Source organism: Eumetopias jubatus, unplaced genomic scaffold (assembly GCF_037043125.1).
Source record: "Eumetopias jubatus isolate StellerSeaLion01/CBP00866 unplaced genomic scaffold, mEumJub1_p1.0 scaffold_10, whole genome shotgun sequence".
Classification (NCBI taxonomy): Eukaryota; Metazoa; Chordata; class Mammalia; order Carnivora; family Otariidae; genus Eumetopias; species Eumetopias jubatus.
Genome location: NW_028274816.1, coordinates 125952101 through 125971502, shown reverse-complemented (window position 1 = coordinate 125971502; position 19402 = coordinate 125952101). Strand labels below are relative to the sequence as shown.

The following is a 19402-nucleotide window of genomic DNA, read 5'->3' as shown; positions in this document are numbered from 1 at the left end:
GCATTCTGATTCCTGAACATAGGCTATAGGCTTAGCAATACTCTGACGGACATCTCTATCACAACATGGAGAAAACAACCTAAAACTGAAAGTTACACAGAGAGGAACAGGGCTGAGAGGCAGAGACAGTGTCTCATTGCTGTTATTGAGCCCTTGGATTCATTTGTGCCTGAAGCCAGCTGTGGTCTGGATTTGACAGTTAAATAAATCTATAAATACTACAGCAACCTCTCCCCCAAAGAGTCTTGACTAATATATTTATCTTGAATCTCAGTCTTATAATATGAAGCATATTTCATAAAATATCAGCCCAGTGACATGTTTGATTTATTCTCCGATTCAATCATTCCTGCCCTCATGCCTTCCATATGAGATTTGACATGACCTAAAAATAATCACCCATGCAGTTTTTTAAAATGGTAAAGCAAAACTGAAATAAAGAAGTAAGACTAGGGGTGCCTGGGTGGCTCAGTTGGTTAAGCGTCTGCCTTTGGCTCAGGTCATGATCCCAGGATCCTGGGATCAAGCCTGCATCCGGCTCCCTGCTCAGCGGGGAGCCTGCTTCTCCCTCTCTCTCTGCCTGCCACTCTGCCTACTTGTGTTCTCTCTCTCTGTTAAGTAAATAAATCAAATCTTAAAAAAAAAAAAGAAAAGAAAGAAGTAAGACCAGGAGAGGAAGAACACGAACTAGCAGGCCACAGGAGCTTGACCGATGCCATGCATTTTTACCAAAATATTTTGAGGATAGAAAGTTTGTTATTTGACCCAGGCTTAAATGAGAAAAAAATCTGCAGAGAGGAAGAAAATAATCTTAATATAATTAGTTCTACTACTTGTTGGTGGAAGATAAAATGATAAAATAGCATTGCAGTAAAATATGAGTACTTGTTGGAACAATCATTGTTAAATACATGGTTTATCTGAGAGCTAAAAGCTACTCTTTGCTCTCTCTGTTGAATCAGTCTTACTTTATAAGTCTTTAAAAACAAGACAGATTTCAAACCTGTCTCACATGTTGAGTTATGGAACTACCAGGGAGAGGAATCGCTGGATTGATTTCTATTGAGTTCTAATATCTGATATCTCATTCCCTTTGTATACCTGGATCATAGCTTCAAAGCGGTTGTAGGGCCATGTAATGGTAAAAACAAATTGTATACTAATGCATATGTTTTAAAGCAGAAAAGCATCCCTCAATAGCACATGGCTACATGTACACTACCACCAAAACCATTCATCTTGTCTATGTTTAGATCCATCAGCTCAGGGACAAAATAATGCAAGGATCACCCTGCCATTGTGTCTTGGCTAAGTTCAGTTTTTATCATGGGGTACCATAGTAAATTAAATTCATCAATTGGACTGCCATCTAGTCTTCCTAGTTTGGTGGCTAACATGTACCTGTGAACCTGGAGTTACCGAGGAGTAAGTTTGCTTGTTCCTCATCTTCACATTTGATACAATTCATCTTCCAGTTACAAGTCAAAAGTTCACCTACAAAATACACATTCCATAACACAGACAATTTAATTTCACTTTCATAATGTTTTTGTTCTAGAGTATAAATGAAAGGAGGATTAAATGAGTCACCTGACCATGACTTTCCTTCTATTTCTTGGGACTTTTCACAGGATGGATCTTTCTGACTTTTCTTTTTTGTAGTTTCTAAAAGGTACAAAAGAAAGTGGCTATAATGAACTGGAATTTAAATAAAAACTTGAAAGAAAAAAAAGAAAATGCCTATAAATTGGACTTTATATATTCTATGATATATTCCTAAGTTAATGAATGAGAAAAATGCCTTGCATATAGAACACCAAAAACGTTCTATCAGGTTATTTCCCATCTATGTTGTGTCACATTCAACCACAATGATATCACTTAATAACTTTAGTTGTTGAGAGCAGCTCTATGACAAAAGATATTTGTTGTACCCAAATTTGGCCACTCAATCTGAGGGCTACATTTCCTAGCCTCTGTCACAGCTAGATGTCACTAAATGCCTAAATTCTGACCAATGTGATGTGTGGGCAAGTGATGTAATGCCTACCTCTTCTTTTTTCTCCTAACCTTTCGGTCAGAATATGGACACGGTAGTGAGCCATCCAGGACTATGTGGTTAGAGGAGACACAAGATAGAACTTGAGCCACTGCTGAGTTCATGGGACTGAGCTGTCATATAAGTTTTAACTTATATCAAAAGGAAAGAAACTCCTATGTTGTTTAGACATTGCTATTTTGTTTTGTTTTTGTTTATGTTTTTTTTAAGACACTGTCATTTTGGATCACTGTTACACTTAACAAAATTAAGTCCTTACTAATAACATCTGATTGAATAGTAACTTCACAATTTTCCTAGCTGCATCCCTACTATGTAAGGAGAGCCAAAAATTAATAACCCGATTTTATGGAGAACCAAACATAATGCTGAAAAAATGTGATATTTCAATTTAGTTACTGATAATGTAGAATCTAGAACACAGGTTACTCATGTTTTAGGAGTTTTGAATAAGGATTTTCTTTGGGACTGTGAGACTTTAAAATTAAAGAGCAGAACTTTAAAAATATGCCTAACTGAGGTCTTAAGTGGTATTGAGACTGGCTTTCTAAGAAGTTCGAATCTTTCAACAAAAGGGCATACATTGGCATAGGCAATTCAGAGGAAAAGTCTGCAGAATAAATATTTGTCATGCAGAGTGTTTTCTGTCTTAAATATAACTTTCAGAAACTCTTCTAGAACACATATCTTATATAACTGAAAAATGCAAGATCCAGTTTATAGTTGAAATAAAAGACATTTTAAAAAGTGGCTTCTAATATTAGACACCACCACATTTAAAATGAAAAGGCTTCTAGGGCCCCTGGGTGGCTCAGTCGGTTAATCGGCCAACTCTTGTTTTTGGCTCAGGTCATGATCTCAGGGTCTTGGGACTGGGCCCCGCACTGGGCTCTGTGCTCAGCACAGAGTCTGCTTGTCTGTTCCTCTGCTCCTCTTCCCGCTTTCTCTCTCTCTCAAATAAATAAATAAAATCTTAAAAAAAAAAAAAAAAAAAAAAAAAAAAAAAAAAACCGAAAGGGCTTCTACTGCCTTTTCAGGAGTCCAGTGAAATTTTCTATGTGTAATATTATCAGATTGCTTCCTTGTGAATGGGCTTCCCATGCAAAAGGAATTCTAGGTAAATTGACAATAGAAACATTCTGGTTTGTATTTAATTGATTGTTCAAGGCCTAGACACATGTTGCATAGCAAAATATCCAAGGTTTGAATGATCTGGTATGCCAGAAAAGATCCTAATTGGAATGAGTATTTTCTGAAAAGACTTAAACAATCACTCCACAAACATGAAGCTGATGTCATAGGTGAACTGCGTTACTACCTGAAAGATGATCTTTTCTTCTTGATGTCGGGACTTCCTCTTGCAGTTCAGGACTCACAAATAGTTCCTCTTCATATATTTGCTCCTGAGTCTTCTCTTCCCGTGGGGAGATTTCAGTGTACTCATAGGAAGTAGCCTCCCTAGATATTTTACTTTCTCTGAAGATACTACCTCTTTCTGATTGTAAAGTTGAATCCTGTTGTTTTTCTGGAATTATCTCTCTGGATGGTTCTTGTTCTGCAGTTGACCCTTTGTGTGATCCTTGTTCTGCAGTTGACCCTTTGTGTGATCCTTGTTCTGCAACTGACCTTCTGTGTGATCCTTGTTCTGCTATTGACCCTTTGTGTGATCCTTGTTCTGCTACTGACTCTCCATGTGATCCTTGTTCTGCAACTGACCTTCTGTGTGATCCTTGTTCTGCTATTGACCCTTTGTGTGATCCTTGTTCTGCTACTGACTCTCTGTGTGATCCTTGTTCTGCAACTGGCCTTCTGTGTGGTCCTTGTTCTGCTACTGACTCTCTGTGTGATCCTCGTTTTGCAATTGGCCCTTTGTGTGCGCTTCCTGTTACTGACTCTCTGTGTGATCCTTGTTCTGCTGTTGACCCATTATGTTGTCCTTGTGCTGATATTGATTCTCTGTAGAGTCCTTGTTCTGTAGTTGATTCCATGTTGACTCCTTGTTCTGAAGATGACACTCTTTGTGGTAGCCCTTGTTCTATGACTGAGTCACCACGTGGTCTTTGTTCTATTATTAACTCTCTACTTGATCCTTGTTCTGGAGTTGACCCTGTGTGAGTTTCTTGTTCTGTTACTGATTCTCTGTATAGTTCTTTTTCTCCAGTTGACTCTCCGTCTTGTTCTTGTTCTTCAGTTGAAATTCTGTTTGGTTCTTGTTCTGAAGTCATCTCTCTCTGCTCTTCTGGCAGTGTGGATTCATTATGTTCATCATGTTTATGTTGATCTTCTGGAGTTTCTAACAATTTGCTTTGGGTTTTGCTAGCATGTTTTTCAGAAAGTAATGCATTCATCTCTAAGAGCACTTTGTCAAAGTCTTCATAAATATGTTTCTGATTATCCATGTCTCCCCAGAACTCAGGCAAGTCTATCTCTTCAAATTCAATGAATGGCCCTAGTGCAGAAAAAAAAATATTTCCCTAAACAATTGATGTTATAATGAAGAATCAGAGCTAGTAAATTAATGCAATGCAGTATTGATCACAGCAATTTAACATAGGCCTATTGCTTTAAATAAATAACAGTTACCTTTACCTACAACACAATAAAAGCAAAAAAGTTATTCAAGGAAACATAAAAGATGTTCACTACCGTACATTAGAAATTACCCCTTCCTAATAGGTGTGGTTTTGGAAATGAGCATGATTCTTCCTTTTCTACTTGGGGAGTTGCTTAGACTGCCAAGACAATAGAATTTATCCTCTATTTCTGGTCCTCCAACAACAAGCATAGCATAGGGATGAGGAAGAGAACACATGTCTTCTACCTCAAATACCTTTTAAATATCTACAGTATCAAAATAAAAGCAAATCTCTATCATTCACTGGGCTATGTTTTCCTAATATTCATTTTCTCCCCCTTCCTTATGCTCTCCCTTTCTTTCTTCTTCATTCCTCAATTCTTTTCCTCCACAACTTATGTGAACACCTGGTTCAGAATTCTAGGGAAAGATTGGATGGCATTCACCAGAATCCCACTCAAACAATAAAACAACAACAATAACAAAACAACTCTGGTGTCCAGGACTACTCTGTATCACCCATAGATTTTTAAGTATCCAACTATTTTCACACAGAACTAAATTATTGACATTCTTTGGGAAACCCATCCATTCAAAGGCTTTCTTTTTAAAAAATAAAAATGGGGCATTCTGGTGGCTCAGTTGGTTAAACATCCGGCTCTTGATTTCAGCTCAGTTCATGATCTCAGGGTTATGAGATCAAGTGCCACATCAGGCTCTGTGCTGGGCGTGGAGCCGGCTTAAGATTCTCTCTCTCCTTCTCCCTTCCCCCCCCGCCTTTCTCCCTCTCAAAAAAAACCCCATAATCATCCGTTTTGGTAGTAATATAAAAAAGATATTTTACTGTATAATTTCAGTAAAGGTGGACAAGTAAAAATGCTTGGGAGAAGGAAACATTTTTCTTAGAAATTTTAGAATTCTAAGTTGGACATTAAAACTGGAATTACCAGTTTTAGAATTACCAACTTAATTTCCAAAACATTCAGATTGCCACTCAAGCACCTCTTCATTTGAATGAACTTAAAATTGAGTTCTAACTTGACAACTTTTAGTACTGGACTACAGTTAAAAATACATCTAGTTGTACCACTCTGGAAAACAGTATGGAGGTTCCTCAAAAAGTTGAAAATAGAGCTACCATACGATCCAGCAATTGCACTACTGGGTATTTACCACAAAGATACAAATGTAGGGATCTGAAGGGGTATGTGCACCCCGATGTTTATACCAGCAATGTCCACAATAGCCAAACTGTGGAAAGAGCCAAGATGTCCATCGACAGATGAATAGATAAAGAAGATGTGGTATATATACACAATGGAATATTATGCAGCCATCAAAAGGAATGAGATCTTGCCATTTGCAACGACGTGGATGGAACTGGAGGGTGTTATGCTGAGTGAAATAAGTCAATCAGAGAAAGACATGTATCATATGACCTCACTGATATGAGGAATTCTTAATCTGAGGAAACAAACTGAGGGTTGCTGGAGTGGGGTGGGAGGGATGGGGTGGGTGGGTGACAGACTTTGGGGAGGATATGTGCTATGGTGAGCGCTGTGAATTGTGCAAGACTGTTGAATCACAGATCTGTACCTCTGAAACAAATAATGCAATATATGTTAAGAAAAAAAAAAGAAGAAGATAGCAGGAGGAGAAGAATGAGGGGGGGAAATCGGAGGGGGAGACAAACCATGAGAGATGATAGACTCTGAAAAACAAACTGAGGGTTCTAGAGAGGAGCGGGGTGGGGGGATGGGTTAGCCTGGTGATGGGTATTAAAGAGGGCATGTTCTGCGTGGAGCACTGGGAGTTATGCACAAACAATGAATCATGGAACACTACATCAAAAACTAATGATGTAATGTATGGTGATTAACATAATAAAAAATTTAAAGGGAAAAAATACATCTAGTGGTGATGAAGAGTGAATTTTGTGGGGAATGAACAGTTAGATTAGCTATCATGATCTAAGGGAGATATCATGTGAAGGGATTCCATGGGAATACAATGACTTTTATCATATGAGTATATTATGTCATTCTAGCTTGAGCATTCTTCCTCTGAATGGCACTTACACTGTCTTGGGTTTCGCAGCAAACTTCTAAGCATTTTTGAACTTTGGTCATAGAATGTTTCCAGCAAGGCCAATGTCCTCTGCCGATCCAAAAACCCTATCTAAGCAGAAAGTTTGCCATTAGTTGATACAGGAGATTTGAGATTTTTATGTAAATGAATATGGTTTATTGAAGCTTTTATCATCACCACCACTACCATCATTATGTAAATAAAAGCTGCAGAGTCAAAATCATGAAAGCTGTGTCTTGTCTTTAGGCTTATACTCTACTTCCCCATGCTGTGACAAGTCAAAATACCTTGCACTTAATAGATGCTTAATAATAGTCAGTGACTTAATAGTTACTTACCTTGCACTTAATAGATGCTTAGTTAAGTTACTGACTTAGTAATAGTTACTGGCTAAATCCAATGTATAATGCTCAGTTTTTATCTAATTAGACCTGAATATGGCACTTGAAACGCTTAACCACTCCCTACTTGTTCTTTTTTGCATCAGTTTTGAGAAACAATTTACAGAAAAATAGAGAAAATGATAAAACTAACACTTGTGTTCCCAACACCCATAAATGATTGTTGTTAATATTTTGTGTATGTACTGGGCGCCTGGGTGGCTCAGTTGGTTAAGCGACTGCCTTCGGCTCAGGTCATGATCCTGGAGTCCTGGGATCGAGTCCCGCATCGGGCTCCCTGCTCAGCGGGGAGTCTGCTTCTCCCTCTGACCCTCTTCCCTCTCGTGCTCTCTGTCTCTCATTCTCTCTCTCTCAAATAAATAAATAAAAAAAATATTTTGTGTATGTACTTTAAAAACATATAATTGATATCATAGTACATATGTACTTCTTAAAATTGCTTTTATTTACTCAACATTGAGATGAATTCATATATGTAAAGAAATATATTTTATTCCTTTTAGCTGCTGTATGGTATTCTATAATATGAAAACACTGTAATTTAAAAAAAATTTTTTTAGATTTATTTATTTATTTGAGGGGGTAGGGGCAAAGGGAGAGGGAGAGAGAATCCTCAAGCAGACTTCCCGCCCAGTGTGGAGCATAGTCCTAGGACCCTGAGATCATGACCTCAAACAAGAGTTGGCCGCTTAACCAACTGAGCCACCCAGGTGCCCCAAAAACATTGTAATTTTTTTAAAAGTCCCTTTATTGATGGGCATTTAGATTATTTCCAGTATTTAGATACCAAAATAATGCTGCAGTGGATATGCTTATACACATTCCTTGCATACATGTATAAATATTTCCTTAGGGTAATAATTAAAAGTGTTAATTAATGGATTGTATACTATGAGCATTTTTTTTATTATGTTCAGTTAGCCAGCATACAGTATATCATTTAAGGTTTTATTTATTTATCAGAGAGAGAGAGCACAAGCAGGGGGAGCATCAGGCAGAGGGAGAAGCAGGCTCCCTGCTGAGCAAGGAGCCCGATATGGGGCTTGATCCCAGGACCCTGGGGTCATGACCTGAGCAAAGGCAGATGCCTAACCGACTGAGCCACTCAGGCATCCCTACTATGAGTATTTTCAGCTTTAGTAGTTATTGCCAAATTGCTCCAAAAATACCTATACCAATTTACTTCTCACTATTATTGAATGAGAATATCATTTCTCCATATCCATGCCAATACTTGATATTATTAGAGTTCATGATTTTTCCCAATCTGATGGGTTGAAAATGGTATCTAGTTATTTTAATTTGCATTTCCCTGATTATTAGTGAGATTAAATATATTTTCATATGTTTACTATGTATTTGTGTTTCCTCATCTATGGGAGGCTTTTTTATGTCCTTTTCCTTTCTTCAGTTGTGAAGAGTTGTCCCTTTCTTATTAATTTGTAAAGTTTTGATAATGATCATTCTGTTATCTATATAGGAAATACAATTTCCCAGTTTAATCTCTTATTTTTTTAAAAGATTTTATTTATTTATTTGACAGAGAGAGACATAGCGAGAGAGGGAACACAAGCAGGGGGAGTGAGAGAGGGAGAAGCCGGCTTCCCGCTGAGCAGGGAGCCCGATGCGGGGCTCGATCCCAGGACCCTGGGATCATGACCTGAGCCGAAGACAGACGCTTAACCGACTGAGCCACCAAGGTGCCCCAAATCTCTTATTTTTTAATTTAACTTTTGGTGAGTTTAGCTGTATCAATGTTTTTAATTTTGAGGTAGCCAAATGTATCGATTATTTCTTGTATGGTTTGTGCTTATTGAGGTATTCTTTAAGAAATATTACCTATACCAAGGTCAAAAGTCATGCTCTATATGTGCTTCTAAAACTTTTATAATTTTGTTTTCTACATCCAGGTCTTTGATTAGATAGAATTTATTTTTGCTCATTATTGAGGCTCAAACCTAATTTTAATTTTTTCCCAATTGTCCTAACTTAGCATTTATTGATTAGTCTCTTCTCACCGAATTATTTGCTACCTATGCTATGCACTAAGTTCTCACATACTCATAAATCTGATGCCAGGCCCAATATTCTGTTAATATAGCTTTGTTTTTAAAAAATCAGGGAAATTGGGGTGCCTGGGTGGCTCAGTTGGTTAAGCGCCTGACTCTTGATTTCTGCTCAGGTCATGATCTCAGGGTCATGGGATCGAGCCCCATGACCAGCTCCATGCTGAGTGGATTCTCTCCCTCTTTCTCTGCTCATGATTTCTCTCTCTGTCTAAATAAATAAATAAAATATTTTTAAAAAAACACAGGGAAATCCTCCCGAACTTGTTCTTCTTTTTATAACTGTTTTTGCTATATTTGGACCTTCATTTCCATAGAGTTTTTAAAAAGGAAATCTTTTTAAAAATACAGCATACATTCAGAAAAGTATACAGACAATAAGCAAATGGTTTTTATCACAGTATAATCACACGCAGGAGCTGTTTTTCAAAGGAGAAAAAAAAAACATTAGTAGAAGGCATGATTTTGCTCCATAACTCAAGGAACCTATACTGTAATTCTTCTATGACAACTTGCCATAACATTCCAATTTGCCCCAGACACTTCAAATACTGTAGGGTCATCTAGGTGATAAGGTATAAGGTAAAGAAGAGTTTTTGTGCTGCAGCCTACAAAGTCTACAAAACCTTTTCTTGCTCTGGGACTTACTCTTGCAGCTGATAGCTCAATAAATGTAGAAGAGCAGCAGCAGCACATGAGAGTAAAGGTTGTTCCTAGGATATAAAAAGGTCTGGGCGCCTGGGTGGCTCAGTTGGTTAAGCGACTGCCTTCAGCTCAGGTCATGATCCTGGAGTCCCAGGATCGAGTCCCACGTCGGGCTCCCTGCTCAGTGGGGAGTCTGCTTCTCCCTCTGACCCTCCCCCATCTCATGCTCTCTCTCTATCTCATTCTCTCAAATAAATAAAATCTTTAAAAAAAAAAAGAATGTAAAAAGGTCCAATGAGCATTGTGCCTCTTTCTTTGTGGCAGGTGGCACATTTGTCTCGTATTTGAGATATTCTGTCATGCTTCAGACTACCAGACTGCTAAAACTTTTACCAAGGTAGTAAACCCTGATTTTACATGGTTTTTATCTTTTACCCTCTGACACATATGGGTGGTACCAAGGCATCTAATGCTTCTTCATGCTCAGCAGGTCCAATCGCCATGATGGAAATCATCAAGGTAGTAGATCTGATATTCTGTGAGATGTCTGCATACTAGATTATAATAGAAAGAAGGAGGGCTGTCTTACTTCTATGGTGAGGCATAAAAGTATAGTGCTGACAGGTGAAGTCAAACTTCTGTTCATCCTTGTAAACTGCTCTGGAGAAAATAGTATTTGACGATCCAATAGTTGTGAGTGAGGGGGCTGTATCAGTTTGGTTCAATAAAGATTCTACATGGTGAAGAACAACTGCAAATGGAGTCATAGTAACCTACAAACATTCTTTAAGATCTCTCTTCTGCATAGGCAAAAGAGGAGAATCAGACAAGAATGTGATAATGTTACTTCTTCTGAATCCTTCACATCATATATTTTAATGTCTAATTTCTGTGGAATTGTTTTGGGTTTGTTTGTTTGTTTATTTTTACCATTCTGGCAGGCAGAGAAAGTTCAGGAGTTTCTATTTGGTCCTTCCTACCATGATAGCCTTCAGCCTCCAATTTGTGAGAATCCTGCCAGTTGCTGAAGATGTCTATTCCAATTATACATTCAGGAACCAGAAATAAAAATAGCTAAAGACACAGATTAATTGGGAAACCAAAATAGCATTTATCACCTGATAGCCATAAACTCTAATTTTAATCAGTGGTCCACTGGAGCATTTTGAGATTCTAGGGATTAGTATTAACTTGGAGTCAGTGTCTGGTAATCTCAGAAAGTCTGGGATATTTCCCTCTTTCCAATGTTTTCCACCCTAGTAAATGGCTATAGGTCTTTTGAGGAACACTTGGAGTAAGATCTACTGTATATGCTTGAGGCAGTCTTGAGGATTCTTCCTCAAGAGAGCCAGGCTCTTATTCTAAATCAAAGAATTCTGGGTGTGTAAATTGTCTGGAAACTGGATAAGAAGTCAAGATTCTCCATTGAGGTGTCTCAACTCATGTTTCTGGCCCCATAGTTAGAGCTTTTCTGTAAATAACTTTAGTGATAATTTGGTAGACATCCTATGTATTTAACCTCTAAGGAAACCGTTATCACCACAGAAAATCCATGTGGGTCAAAATTTTCAGATAGCCACTCTAGTTCTTGCTGTTCATTGTGGTAATTCCAATTATACATTCAGTAAGTAGGTAAATAACCATAGTGTGAGTCCTAGACAAAATGAGCCCATTATATTATGGATTTTGATCTTGGGCATTGAGTCAAAATACCATTTATCTATGATATCTATAAGCACAGACTTTGACCAGTAGACCTTGTCTCTGACAGTTAAACACTGTCTTCTATCACTCTGGAATCCCATAATTTCAATGGCAGTGTCTACTATCATCATCTTCAGCCTACAGAGGACAGCTACCAAACAGCTTTTTAGAGACACTAATGCTCCCCTCATTAATGCATTTCTCAAGAAAGTGTCATCTGGGCCTTCTGGGAGGATATGGTAAAGGTTCATAATAGGCAGGCTACATAAGAGAAGTCAACTTTAGGAAACTTAGCCTTTGGATTTCTTCCTCTATAGTATGCCAAGAAGATTTTGGCATCTCAATCTCATTGAATGTAGGCCATATTTGGGTGAAGGTTTCAATTTACCTACCATGGAAACTGTTAAAACCATTCCCATATACTCAAAATATTACTGCTAAGTAAATCTTCTAAGTACAACAATATTGACAAGTTTGAGCCAACCCAAACTTATATTCATCCTTCTTAGTCTAAAAGTTTTATAAACAGGGGCTTCTGGGTGGCTCAGTCATTAAGTGTCTGCCTTCGGCTCAAGTCATGATCACAGGGTCCTGGAATTGAGCCCTGTATCGGGCTCCTGTGGAGCCTGCTTCTCCCTCTCACACTCCCCCTGCTTGAGTTCCCTCTCTCATTGTGTTTCTCTCTGTCAAATAAATAAATAAAATCTTTTAAAATAATAAAAGTTTTATAAATAATCCCCACACATATCCTCCAGGTTTTTGCTGCTATGAATGAGCAAAAACTTGCTATTCTTTTGGAGTACCAACAATAACTTCTCAGTACAGTTTGACTGTCCTGATGGGACATGCTGAGATCTGACCCCAGTTTTGGGTCTAAAGGCAATGAATGTTGTACAGGTGGACCTTAAGGAAAATAGACATACCCCTGCAAACTAATTGCCTTAAGTGAAGTTATCATAGGGACTCTAAGGAAAGAAAAGCTAATATTCTCAAGTAGGAGAGAAGGGATTGCTTCTGCTGCCAAGGGAGGCTTAGAGAGATTTGTAGCTCAAGTCTTAGCTTCCATCCAAATGTAAACATTCCAAGTCTTAAGGTCCCTCTATTTTCCAAGAGGCATGGTAATATTTCATTCCTTTTAATGGTTGAGTAATATTCCATTCTCTCTCTATATATATACCACCTCCTCTTTATCCATTCATCTATCAGTGGATACTTGGGTTGCTTCCATAATTTGGCTGTTGAAAATAATGCTGCTATAAACATACGGGCTGTGAAACTGAGCACTGCATTGGGCTCCAGGCTCAGTGTGGAATCTGCTTGAAACTCTCCCTTTCCCCATACCTTTCTCCCCGCTTGTGCTCTCTCTCTAAAATAAATAAATAAAATCTTTTAAAAAAATGAAAAGGAAGCGATAGACTTAGCCTTACTAAATCACGTATATGTTCTAGTGAATTCAACTTTTATTTTTAAAGATTCCTTAGGATTGGTGCACCTGGGTGGCCCAGTCATTTAAGCATTGGACTTCAGCTCAGGTCATGATCGCAGGGTCCTGGGATCAAATCCCGTATCAGGCTCCACACTCAGCAGGGAGTTTGTTTTTCCCTCTCCCTCTGCCCCTTCCCCCACTTGTGCATGTTCTCTCTCTCAAATAAATAAATAAAATCTTAAAAAGAAAGATTCCTTAGGATTTTATACATAGGAGATCATGAAATTCCTGAATAAAGAAAATTTTCTTTTTCTTTTCATGCCTTATTTCATTGGCTACTACTTCCAGTACTGTGTTAAATAAAAGTGGATATCCTTGCCTTGTCCCTGATATAAGGAGGAAATCATTAAAATTTTCACCATCAAGTATAACTACAGGTTTTTCATAGATGCTCTTTATTAGGTTGAAGAAATTCTATTTCTATTTGCTGAGAGGTTTTTTGGGTTTTGTTTTTTAAATGATGAATGGTGTTGAATTTTGTCAGATGATCATATAGCTTTTCTTAATCTCTCCTACTATTCTGAATGGTAGCCTTGTTGGATATTCTTTTTTTTTTTTAGATTTAATTTTTTAGACTTCATTTATTTGAGAGAGAGGGAGAGCAATAGAGAGAGCACAAGTTGGGGGGAGGGGCATAGGAAGAGGGAAAGCAGGCTTCCCACTGAGTAGGGAGCCTGACATGGGGCTCAATCCCAGGACCCTAGGATCATGACCTGAGCCAAAGGCAGATGCTTAACCGACTGAGCCACCCAGGTGCCGCTGGATAGAGTATTCTTGGCTGCAGACATTTCTCATTCAGCACTTTGAATAATTATGCTACTTTCTTCTGACTTGCAAAATTTCTGTTGAAAAATCTCCTGCTAGCCGTATGGGCTTTCCCTTGTAAGTTATTGACTTCTTTTATCTTGCTGCTTTTAAGATTTTTGCTTTATCACTATATATTGCAAATTTAATTACAATATGTCTTGGTGTGGGTCTGCTTTTGTTGATTTTGAAGGGAGTTCTCTGTGCCTCATGAATCTGATTATCTCTTTCCTTTCCCAGATCAGGACAGTTTTCAGGTATCATTTCTTAAAATAAATTTTCTTTCTTTTTTTTTTTTTAAGATTTTATTTATTTGACAGAGAGAGACACAGTGAGAGAGGAAACACAAGCAGGGGGAGTGGGAGAGGGAGAAACAGGCTTCCCGCGGAGCAGGGAGCCTGATGCAGGGCTTGATCCCAGGACCCTGGAATTATGACCTGAGCCGAAGGCAGATGCTTAATGACTAATCCACCCAGGCAGCTCTTCAAATAAATTCTCTGTCCCCTTTTCTCTCTCTTAGTCTTCTGGGACTCTTATAATACGATGTTATTATGTTTGATGGAGTCACTGAGTTCCCTAAGTCTATTCTCATTTTGTGTAATTCTTTTTTTTCTCTTTTGTCCAGCTTTATTACCTTACAATACTGTATTCTAAGTCACTAATCCATTCCTCTGCTTTTTCCATCCTGCAATTCATTCCATCAAGCATGTTACTCATTTCATTTATTCAGCCCTTTATCTCTGCTATGTTATTCCTTATCTCTGTGTTAAGGGTCTCACTCATGTCTTCTACTCTTTTCTCAAATCCAGTTGAGTATCATTATGATCATTGCTTTAAATTCTCTATCAGGCATGTATCTCTGGCTGTGGTCTTGTCCTATTCTTTCATTTGGGACAAATTTCTCTGTCTTCTCATTTTTTCTGCCTCTCTGTGTCTGTTTCTGTGTGTTAAGAAAGTCAGCCATGTCTTCTGCTCTTGAAAGTAGTGACTTTATGAAGAGATGGTCCTGGAGTGCCCTGCAGTGCAGTATTCCCTGTTCACCAAAACCTGGCACTTCAGGAGAGTATCCTATGTATGTTGTTTATGCCCTACTGTTGTGTCTGAGTCACTTTTCCTTTCAGTGCAGTCATCTGCACTGACTCTTTGCCTCTTGTGGGCTGTGCTTGCTCTCTGTGGTGTTAGTGGGACACAGGCAGGCCAGCTCTGAGGGGGCATGCCTGCCAGGGAACTTGGGAGCAGGGCAGTGGTGTTAGCAAAATTTGCATTGGGCCACTAGTCCTATGCCAGATCCCCGAAAGTGTTGCCGTGGCTGGGGGCTGCACGATGGGGCAGCTGGGGATGTGAGGCTGGGTGCAGCTTGTGGTGATGTCTGAGCTCAGTGGGCAAAAGTGGCTGGAGGCCCTTAGTGGCAGCTGTGCACCTGGTGACTGTGATTAGCCTTGAGCCCTGGGTTTAGGCTAAAAGTGTCTGTGCAGTGCTGCCTCCCACTTGGCTCTGTGTTTATGCTGGGGGGATGGAGGAGGAAAATAGTGCCTGCCAGCTCCCTCATTTTCAAAGAAGCTCCCCAACATGCTGCGAAATCAGTATGAACAGTTCTATCTCCCCTTTGCCCTGCCATTGTGCAAGCTGCCTTTTTTTTTGGCCTCTCTGAGCAGGCTGCTGTCTCTTTAAGGGTGGCAAGCCAGCTATCACTCACACTCCCAGCTTTCCCTGTGCTAAGTCAGAGGACTTTTAAAGCTTCAGGCTCCAAGTCCCACTGGTTTTACAAACTCACAGAATTCGGTCCTTCTGGTTTTTTTAAAGTCAAATCTTGGGGGATTAGTCTTCCCTGTGTGAGCTCCCTGGTGTGAGGGCCCATTTCTCTGCCCTCTCCATGCACACAGCTCCTTCCCACCTACCACCAACCTCCGTCCACCTTTCTGACCTTCCTAACCTTTCAGATGCACCTTCTTCTCTATATTTATTGTGGGGTTTGTTCTGCCAGTCTTTGTATCACTCTATGGTTTACTGATTTAGATGTGGATGATATCTAGTTGTAAATGTGGAATGGGGTGAGCTCATGGTCCTCCTACTCCAGCATCTTCCCAAGCTCTCTCCTGGTTCTTGCATTTTTATCTAGCTCAACAATCTCTGGCTTTTGACTGGACATTTAATATAATTAGCATTATGGTTGGCTTTAAATATAGAATTTTGCTATTCCATTTTTTTCTTTGTTTTTGCTTCTTTTCCTGCCTTCTTTCAATTACATTTTAATATTCCATTTATCTGCACAATTGGGGCTTAATAGTTATATCTCTTTTTTTCCTAGTAATTGTTCTAGGTCTAACATTATGCAACTTTAAATTACCACAGTCTACCTTAAATAATAATATATACTTCACACCTAATGTAAGAAACTTACTTTTATTTTCTCCCACCCATTATTTTTACTATTGTCATACGTTTCACTTCTACATGATATAAACTAATAAACTGTCATAGGTTTGCTTCAAAGAGTAAATTGTCATTTAAATAAAATTTTAAATGAAGATAAAGGACTTTTATAACTACTCACATACCCACCTCCCCCTTCAGTTTGGATAGTGTCTATTGCTGTGTCCTCATGCTTACTCATTTTTCTTCCGCAGTGTCTAATCTGATACTAATCCCATGTAGTAGTTTTAATTTCATCTTTTTTTTTTTTTTTAAATCTCTAGGAGTTCTATTTGAGACATGGTTGGTTGAAACATGAACCTAGTTGGTGGTGAAACATGAACAGTGAATTTCTGATCCTGGTTAACACTTAGAAGATCATTGTTCCTCATTCAACAAAGCAAATCTCCTGCTGATTTTTTTAAATAGAATGCTCCAAGAACTACTATTGACTTTTCATGCTATCTAGCTAATTCTAAAAACTTGAGTTGAATAAATATCTCTGAGAAAGCACTCTGCCTTCAGAAGTCTTTAAGGACCACTCTGAATGGTGGATTCTGAGCCTCATTTCAGTTGACCACATGTTTTGTTATGAACATTTCTCTAGGCTCATGTAGCTGTAGGTATACAAATACGTGTACCTATGTATATCTATCTATCTATCTATATAGCTTTTGTTATTTGCTTTACAAAAATGGGATTATATTACATGTTTCTCCATATTTTACTTTTTCCACTCAGTAATAATGCATAAAAACTCCTCTAAGTCAACTAGTACAGATGTATTCAATTTTATAAATGCTGCATGATATTCCAAGATGTAGATGTACCATCATTTTTTTAAACATTTCCCCACAGATAACTATTCCCTTAATCTCTTTCTTTCTCTCTCTCTCTTTTTTTTTCATGTATAAACAATACCACAGAAATCATCCTTGTACATATGTTTTTTATTTACTAGTGCTTTTATTTCTTTGGATGAAAATTTCAGGTATGGTTGAAGGATGCATTTCTTATTTAAGCTGATATAGCCAGATTGCTTTACAAAGATACTGTGAGTATTAAATTTTCACCAGGAATATTTGAAAAAATACTTTTCTGCTATCCTTACCAGTAATAGATATTATTATTTTAAAATATTTTTGCTCATCTGTTGAGTACATAGTGATTCCATTAATTGTTCATATCCTTTGCACATTTTTCTTTGGGGCTTTATATAGTGTCCTACTAATACCGTAAAGAAAGTTAGTACAGTGTCACCATAGTACTTGTTAACTCTGACCATATGGCATTCATCACACTGAATCATTTGGAAGCTTTCTTTTTTTATTTTTTTAAGATTTTATTTATTTATTTGACAGAGAGAGGGAGAGAGCACAAGCAGGGGTAACAGCAGAGGGAGAGGGAGAAGCCGGCTCCCTGCTGGGCAGGGAGCCCAACACAGGGTTCGATCCCAGGACCCTGGGAACATGACCTGAGCTGAAGGACCCTGGGATCACAACCTGAGCTGAAGGCAGATGCTTAACCGACTGAGCCACCCAGGCACCCCGCATTTGGAAGCTTTGTTTTGATGTTTGCTGCTTATGCCCATGGTTCTCCTTGTCCCGACCCTGGGTGTCTTCCTGGGGATACTCCCAGAACTTTTGCTGCCATCTTCTCTGCATACCCACGCCCCTTCCCACATGTATTTAGGATCACTCATCACCTTTCCTCTAGCCACAGGAGTGGGACTACCCTCAGGACCATCCACTAAGACTTTCTTTCTGCAGTGGATACCATTTCTCTTTCATACCATGTTGAATTCAAGACTTCTCTACCAAGTTTGCAGTCTCTGAGATACACCCAGGAAATAAAGCATAAGCCCTGATGTTCTTAAATTTCTCCTCAACCTACCTGGAATTTCTAAGAGTGTCTATAATGTTGCCTTTAGCCTCTAATCCTGATTGGGCCCCAGGGGTAGGGGATTAGATGCTAACTTAGGGACCCAGACAACCTCCAAGCCCTAGTCACATCTCCTCCAACCTCCTCTTATCAGCTGCTCACAATTTCCATGATAGAAAATGTGCTTTGATGTCATGTTTTACATTCTTCCTTACTCTATGTTTCTCCTTTCTTTTTTTAAGGATTTTATTTATATAGGGGCACCTGGGTGGCTCAATTGGTTAAGAATCTGCCTTTGGTTCAGGTCATGATCCTGGGCTCTCCCAGTCGGGCTTCCTGCTCAGTGGGGAGAATGCTTCTCCCTCTCCCTCTGCTCTTCCCCCTCCCTCTCCTCTCGTGCACACACACTCTCTCTCTCAAATAAATAAAATCTTTAAAAAAACATTTAAAAAAAGATCTTATTTTTTTATTTGAGAGAGAGTGTGTGCACAAGCGGGGGTAGGGGCAGAGGGAGAGGGAGAAACAGACTCCCCACTGAGCATGGAGCATGATGCAGGGCTCAATCCCAGGACCCTGAGATCATGACCTGAGCCAAAGGAAGACGTTTAACCAACTGAGCCACCCAGGTGCCCCTCTCTTTTTCAAGAGCTCAGCATTTTTTCTTTTTTTTTTAAATATATATTTAGCTCCTGGAGACTGAAATTACCAATTATCAGATGTAGGGAATCTAAATGAATTCCAGTGCATCCAAATATAATTTAAGACTTTTCACTAAAGACTAAAAGTAAAAATAGTTTATATGTCGTTTTTACATTTTAATCCATATCATGAATATTGGCATGCTACATATTCAATGCATTTAATTTTCCATGCCCACAAGAAGAATCATTTATATATTTGGCCAAAAAAGTTCAAATAGCTTCTATTTTTTTATTTAAATTCAATTAATTAACATATAATATATTAGTTTCAGAGGTAGAGTTCAGTGATTCATCAGTCTTATATAATACCCAGTGCCCTCCTTAATGTCCATCACCCAGTTACCCCACTCCCACTCCCCTCCCCTTCAGCAACCCTCAGTTTGTTTCCTATGATTAAGAGTCTCTTATGGTTTGTCTCCCTCTCTGATTTTGTCTTGTTTTATTTTTTCCTTTCTTCCCCTATGATCCGTTTTGTTTCTTAAATTCCACATATGAAGAGCTTGGCATTTTCAGTTGAACTCTTTTTTGAACTCTTCTTTCAGCTACTGGTTAAAAACATTCAGAAACTCAATTAACTTCT

The 19402-nt window shown here is 38.7% G+C and overlaps 1 protein-coding gene across 1 annotated transcript in view; it reads right to left on the bottom strand.

The window, feature by feature from the left end:
- Positions 1–19402, bottom strand: part of EFCAB5 (EF-hand calcium binding domain 5) — a 184239-nt gene that overhangs the window by 54854 nt on the left and 109983 nt on the right. The window contains exons 10-13 of the mRNA XM_088028403.1: positions 6713–6812; positions 3378–4508; positions 1591–1665; positions 1402–1494 (exon numbers count right to left, since the gene is read on the bottom strand). Coding sequence (XP_087884529.1) covers positions 1402–1494; positions 1591–1665; positions 3378–4508; positions 6713–6812 — 1399 coding nt within the window. The remainder of the gene's footprint in view (positions 1–1401; positions 1495–1590; positions 1666–3377; positions 4509–6712; positions 6813–19402) is intronic.